The sequence below is a fragment of the Gracilinanus agilis genome, chromosome 3 (assembly GCF_016433145.1).
Source record: "Gracilinanus agilis isolate LMUSP501 chromosome 3, AgileGrace, whole genome shotgun sequence".
NCBI lineage: Eukaryota > Metazoa > Chordata > Mammalia > Didelphimorphia > Didelphidae > Gracilinanus > Gracilinanus agilis.
The window spans coordinates 87,088,326-87,095,919 of record NC_058132.1 but is presented as its reverse complement, the minus strand read 5'-3'; the positions used below and the strand labels follow the sequence as shown (position 1 = coordinate 87,095,919).

The 7,594-nt window shown below is 38.1% G+C and overlaps 1 protein-coding gene and 1 pseudogene across 1 annotated transcript; both read left to right on the top strand.

Annotated features, from left to right (window-relative positions):
* Positions 1–586: 586 nt before the first annotated feature.
* On the top strand, positions 587–1,543 carry LOC123238659 (olfactory receptor 52N2). The gene has a single exon (XM_044665865.1). It carries the CDS (start codon positions 587–589, stop codon positions 1,541–1,543), a length of 957 nt encoding a protein of 318 aa, XP_044521800.1.
* Positions 1,544–5,700: 4,157 nt separating this feature from the next.
* On the top strand, positions 5,701–6,621 carry LOC123241096 (annotated as a pseudogene).
* The last annotated feature ends 973 nt before the right edge of the window (positions 6,622–7,594 follow it).

The following is a 7,594-nucleotide window of genomic DNA, read 5'->3' as shown; positions in this document are numbered from 1 at the left end:
TGTCTCCACTAATAGAGTAGCATACTGTAATGTCCCCCATAGTATACTATAGGATATGGGGTCTTTTTCTCCAATCCTATACAAATGGACCATGAGGTCTGTTCTCTCAATTAAATGAATGTTCCTGGTATTATTTTGATTTGAATGTGCATTTCATGATACTTTGTCCAGGCCACAAGTTGGCTAGTTCTGGAGAACACAGGGCAAGATAATTTAGGCTGGGAAACTGGCATGCAAATAGACTGAATTAAGGGATATCTTGAACTTAATTCAGTGTTTGACCAAGGTGAAAGTATTGGCAAGGATGATATGTCCAAATGTCACAATGACAGGTTGAGTCACCAGAACACTAAACTTTGTCAGATTACAACCAGTGTGGATTTGAATCCTTTAAATCCTTTGAGCATGTTTCTTGACATATAATCTGGTTGAAAAAATGAGAGATTTCTCCATTTTAAAAAGTGGGTTCTTATCTAATATAATCATCTATATCTGGTTTCCTCGATACTAACTAATCCTCCCATTCTTTTTCTGGGCAGGCACCAGCCACCATTGAAGAATATAATATGATATCTTCTTGCCAATCATGCACAACTCCAATAGCTCCAGCTTGACCCCCACATTCTTCATTCTGAATGGAGTTCCTGGATTGGAAGCAGCTCATGGATGGATCTCCTTTCCATTCTGCTCCATGTACCTCATTGCTGTTTTGGGAAACAGTGGACTCCTCTACTTAATTCGCCATGAGGAATCCTTGCACCGGCCCATGTATTACTTTTTGGCTCTGCTCTCATTCACTGATGTTGCTCTCTGTACCACAACTGTACCCAATATGCTTTGTATCTTCTGGTTCAACCTTAAGGAGATCACTTTTAATGCTTGTCTGGTCCAGATGTTCTTTGTTCACATGTTGACTGGGATGGAATCTGGTGTACTCATGCTCATGGCCCTGGACCGCTATGTGGCCATCTGCTATCCCCTACGCTACACTACCATCCTCACTAATTCAGTCATTGCTAAGGCTGGGTTTATCACCTTCCTGCGAGGAGTGATGCTCATCATCCCCTTCACATTCCTTTCCAAGAGGCTGCCCTATTGCCAAGGGAACATCATCCCCCACACATACTGTGACCACATGTCTGTAGCTAAGGTGTCCTGTGGCAATGTCAAAGTCAATGCTATCTATGGTCTAATGGTTGCTCTCCTAATTGGTGTGTTTGATATCTGCTGCATCTCTGTGTCTTATACCATGATTCTCCGGGCTGTAGTGAGCCTCTCCTCTGCAGATGCCCGACACAAAGCCTTTAGCACCTGTACATCTCATATTTGTGCAATAGTTATCACCTATGTCCCTGCTTTCTTCACTTTCTTCACACATCGCTTTGGGGGAAACACTATTCCTCATCACATTCACATCATTGTGGCCAATCTCTACCTGCTCCTGCCTCCCACAATGAACCCTATTGTCTATGGAGTGAAGACCAAGCAGATAAGAGAAGGGGTGATCAAAATATTATTTGGAGAGAAGAGTGTCTTGGCCTGAGAATAGTGAACATTGGGATCAAAATGTCAGAGCATACCTTAGGGCAAGGAAAGAGAAACAGAAATTTTCAGGAGGTCCGTGTGGGTAGGAGTCAACACATGTGATAAAAGTTATTTTAGCAGGCAAAATCCATGGTTCCTATTCCATGGTAATTAACTGATTATCTGTTTGATTGAGGGAATATACTACATGATGTGCAATAAAGAAGGCAAAAGTCTTTCATCTTTCCCTCATGGAATATCCCTTGGAACATAGACCCAGATCTGGATATACATAGAGTAATAGCTATTAGCTCTGATAAAGCTCCCTCAGATGCTGAGCTTTGTTGTAGGCAATAGTGGAACCAAAAAAAAAAAAAAGAAAGAAAGAAAGAGTGAGAATTCCTAAAAATGAAGAGGTTTTAGATCATGAGACAAAAAAAAATTATTCTTGCAAGATTTTTATGATGCATCTCAGTGTCCAATAAATACATTTATAACAAGTACAGCTCTTCATAGTACCCTGGAATAAATAGTTAAATTATAACTATTCAGATCCTCTAGGTTCATTTCGAACAGAGATTTGAAAAAAAGGATTTGGTAAAGTTTAGATGAGTGAAGAAGAGATTCAGCAAGAAAACTTGTCAACATTGAAAACAAATAAAGAATGCCTGGCTTGGACATGTTCCTGTATTTGACTATTTCCTGGGGACCATGTTAAGTGAAACATATACTTGATGACAAACTATTAAAGATGGGAAGGGGAGAAGAAAGGGTCACTTTAGAGTAAATTATAATGGGGAAAGAAACATAGTGAGGAAGGACTAAATGTAAAGGTACCAGGGGTGGAAGCAAAAGGGAGAAAGATGGTAACATTTTCTACCAGGTTGCCTTTCTTCTATATTTCAGTCAAGTCTATAAGCATTTATTAATCACTTACTAGCTGCCAGGTATTAAACTAAGTGCTGGAGATACAGATATAAGCAAAATGAAGATGGATCTTACTTTCAAAGAGCTTAAAATAACTTAACATTGTTTGCCTTAGTTTCCTCCTCTGTAAAATGAAAAGGAGATAGCAACCCACTCCAGTATCTTTGCTAAGTAAGTTTGGACACAACTGGAAAATGGCTAAACAACACATTGTTAGATGTTATAGATATAAAGACAAAAAAGCAATAGTTCCTACTATCAAGTGTGGAGATAGAATTAACTCTCCCTTTGTTTATTTTAAGTTAATCAACCAAGAATTTGAAGTGCCCCTACTTAGCACTTAGCCTTAAGTAAGAGAGTTCACAAGTCACTTACTAGAGAAAGGTCACACCTCTAAAGGTCACTCTCCATCCTCCCCCTCCACACACACACCCCTGTTAGGCAAATTGAAAGGCTGTAATTGTTTTTTGTGAAGAGTCAGGAAGTGATTTGGAAAAAGGGGCATGAAAGGCCAAGCCCAAGGACCAATGAGCCAAGCTGGAAGCAGTCACTTTGTCTTAGACTTGTCCTCTACTGGAGCATCCTGCGCTGGAAAGGTTTGCTGGGTGAGTGACTGGAGCTAAAGGAGGAGGCTTGCGTTGGTGAACTTCTGGATGAAGACAACCCTGACTTCCCCATGGAGATCAGGACTTGAGGGAGCCCTTACCAGTGCTGAGCTGGACTTCACCAGAGCAGTACTTAGGGTGGTAGGCTAGACAATTCTTTACCTTCTTCCTACATTCACTTTAATATCTCTACCTTATTGTGAATAAAGCTGCTAACAGTCATTTGGACTTAAGAGCTAATATTTTATATTTGGTGACCACAATCCTTTTTTAACTCAAAAATATTTTGTCAAATTAACTTTTTATTCTTACACAAGGAGTTCATGTTCTATTGGTCTTTTGGTAGAGAGAATATGCACATTTATATGATCTAATAATAGGATACATTCAAAATACATATAAGTTTAGTTAAGGGAAGGAGGTCACCAGAAATTGGAAGAACCAAAAATGGTTTTATGTAGAAGGTGACACTTGAACTGGGTCTTGAAGGAAACAAGGCAATCTGTGAGGTGGATGTTAGGAGAAGGACATTCAAGGCAAGGGGCATAGTCAATGAAAAAGCACAGAGGTAGGAGGAAGACAGCCACATATGAAGGCCAGTTTGGCTGGAATTTGGCTTGTAAGAAGTAATGCAATGTATAATATTACCATATAGGTAGGCTGGAATAAGACTGAAAAGTTTCAGAAGTCAGACAGGAGTTTATGTTTTATCCTGTTGTTCTCTTGCTACCATTTACTTTCTACTACATCATCTATTCCTATAAAATTTCCCAAGTGACCAATGCTGAGATTAGAATTTGTTTTTAATTTCACAATTATACATCCAAGGTCTTAAGTTTATGATTAAATGGTTATTATACTTAAGCAGCATTTCAAAGATATATAGTAAGAGGCTTTCTGTGGTCTTCCATTGCCTGCAAAAAGATGCTTTCCAAACCTAAGAAGAGGTAAAGGTTTGTTATATTAGGAGCTAAGGAGCTTCTAGTCCTTAGGGACAAGAAGAGAATTTATGTACTTCTCAATGTGGTCTTTGAATTCCAAATGGCTGCTTATCAAAAACCCAAGTCTGGGCCCCATATTACCAAGCTCCTAGCCTATAAAAATCTCCTCTCTCACTTTCTCCCTTCAGCAACATGGCCCCCAGTAGATCTAGATGGCCAATATTATCAATAACCAGAAATAGATACAGGAGTCCCCTATTGGGATAAAAAAATGACAAATCCCACATGATGTGGCAATTCTCACTGCCTTGATCTTCATGTTCATCAAGGCAGACATTACCACAGGGTCCTTCTATATACTTCCAGGCAACAAGGCAATATGGAGTTAAGTACAGAATATTATTTTCCAACAGAAAAATTATTTATTTATTTAATTTTAGAGGCATTTTATATTTATATGTGTGCATATATATATATAATACATGATATATAATTTAAAGGCATATATAATAAAGGCATATATATGTATATATGTTCTTCTAAATTGCCTCCATTGAACAACAATATTGATAACGATGAATAAAACTCTCATCATACACATACATAAACTAGCAACACAAATTCCCGCATTGTCCATGACCAAAAGTGTGCATCTTTTCCTGCATTTTAAATTCCTCATTTCTCTTCCAGGAGGTGTGTGCAAAGCACAAGACACTATATCAACCAATAGACCTGCCTGTCATTGCTGTCCATGCTTACACCTCTTTTATTGTCTGCTTTGGAGCTTATAGGACTGCTTAAGCTACTGACCCTATCATTGCTCCTTCCTCCCCTGCCACCAAAACCCACTCATTGCTGCCTGTGGGAATGACTTTCTTGTCCTTTTTAAACCATGGTACCACACCCTACCAACAATTCCAGTTTTCCTTCAGGAGAAGCTAGAATTGATTACATTTCGACTCAAGAAAAGCACTTGGGCCTGAAGTATATATTCAAATGGTTGCTTTATGTAAACAATTTTTAATGTATTTAATAAATGTAACTCCTTTTATGACCTAAGAATCATCATCAATCTTATAACATGCACACAAGCAGGGCCTTATTACCAAACACAAATGTATACATGCACATACACATAAACACAAAAATGCACTGATGCATCTAAAGAAGCACAACATCCATAATGCTGTATATGAGTCAATGTGTCAAATTTGCTGCTTATGACTTCTATGACTTTGGAAAAGCTACTTTTTGAGTTTAGTTATCTCCTTTGTATTGAAAAATAACTTCTGTATTCCAGTACTTCCAAAAACTTGAAATTTTCATGCCTCCCTGTGCACATTAATCCTCATACTAACTCCTACGGCATTGGGAGGACCAAATAAAATAATATGTATAGAAGGGGCAGCCAAATGGCTCATAGAGAACAAGAGGAGACAGAAGGTACTGGGTTCGAATATGATTTCAGGCACTTCCTGGCTGTGTAACTCTGGGCAAGTCATTTAACCCCAAATTGCCCAGCCCTTACCATTCTTCTGCCTTGGAACTGACACTTAGTATCAATCTAAGCAGAAGATAAGGGTTTAAAAAATAACATATATGGAACTACAAAGCACTATGAAATAGTACAATGCTATACAAATGCAAAATAATTACATTTCCTTCTCTTATTCCTTTGTAGGAAGTATAGAATGTAATAGATCATGAAGTTGCTCATCACAAAAAATATCAAAAATATCTTGCCAGACACTGGAATCATTCATTCTGAATGGAGTCCCAGGACATATCTGGATCTCCCTCACATTATTGTCACCATTATTAGGACCCATGGACTTCTTTATCCAATCCACCATGAGATGCCCCTACACAGGTCCACATATTATTTTCTGGCCATACTCTCCTTCACTGACATCATCCAAAGCTCAAGTATTGTGACCAATATGTTTTACATCTTTTGGTTCGAGCTCAAAGAAATTAATTTCTATGCTTGTCTGGTCCAAATATTATTCCTCCATACTTTCATTGGAACGGAATTTGGTGTTCTCATGCTCATAGCTCTAGATCACTATATGGTCATCCATTCCTTATGCTATGCCACCCCGTCACTACCAAAGCTGAACTCTTCACCTTCCTATGGGATATGGTTCTAGTCATCCCCTTCACTTTCCTCACCAAAAGGTTGCCCTACTGTCAGGAAAACATTATCCTCACTCAGTGCCTACTGTAACAACATGTCTGTGACCAAGGTTTCCTGTGGCAATTTTAAAGTAAATGTTATCTATGGCCATCTGATGGTTGCTCTCCTGATTGGAGGCTTTGATATTTCTTCTATCTTTCTGTCCTATACAATGATTCTCAGAGCTGTGATGAACCTTTCACCTTCAGAAGCTTGCCAGAAGGTCGTTAGCACCTTCAAAAACCACATTTGTGCTAGAGTCACCACCTATATGCCAACTTTCCTTAGCTTCTTCACCGACCCACTTCACTTTGGGGATCCACTATACTCGACTACATTCATATTATTGGGGCTAGTCTCTACCTCCTCCTGCCACTGTGCTGATTCTCATTATCTAGAGATAAAAAGCAAAACAGAACTGGGAAGAGGTAACCACTTTGCTTCTTAGTCAAAAATGCTGAAAAAAACCCCCATGAGGTCTAATTACTGGACAAGAGAAAACAGAAAGAAACTTTCAAATGTGATTAGTAAAGGGAGGATCAGCCAAATGTACATATGATGACATCTGAATGAAGGAGTTATATCATAAGGAAGTATAATAAAAGAAAATGTGCACTCTACAGTCATTTGTATTTTTAAATAGATTTGCAAATATACACAAAGTTAGTTCATAACACTGATCGAGCATCCACTGGATGCAAAGCACAATATGGAAATTTATAAGTAGAAAAAAAATGCCACAGTTTCTTACCATGGAACAGAAAGTTCAATATAAGAAACAGGATATCACCCCTAGGAAACAGACCAAATAGACACACAATAGAAAACTAATGAACAAGGAAGTAACTAGAGTTATTTGTATGGAGGATAAACATAAGTGCTCAGAGAATTGCTAGAGTGAATGGTATGGATTTAAGGTTATCCCAGTGCATAAAAACTTTGAATAGAGATTTGAAGAAACTAGGGTTTGATGCACAATTAGGCAATTGAGGTCTAGGGATAGAGTTCCAGGTGCTGAAATCCAATAATAATCAATCAAAAAACATTTTTAGATACCTGGTATTGGCAGACAATATAAATGTTGGAGGAAAGCAAATATTTTATTTGTAGATATTTTAGGTGAATGGAGAAGAAAGGATATGATGCTGTTAGAAAGTTAATGAAGGAATAGGTTAGAAAACAGAAATATTTCATGGAAAGGTGAGGAAATGATTATAGAAATAGAAGAGAAGAGGAGGAAAAGAAAGACCATAGTTCAAAATTGCCAAGTTGAAGGGTCACAAAATAAGATATAGACATTTTAGACAGCAAATCTTCTATATTCTTACCACCCTGAAACTTTTGGACTACCCTAATTCATCTGCTATTAATTCTATAAATTGATTGATGCCTCTGTACCCATTACAGCAGTATTCTAAAGT

Bases quoted from the DNA above. Each gene is read 5' to 3' on its own strand.
- LOC123238659 (XM_044665865.1), top strand. From the start codon at position 587: ATGCACAACTCCAATAGCTCCAGCTTGACCCCCACATTCTTCATTCTG.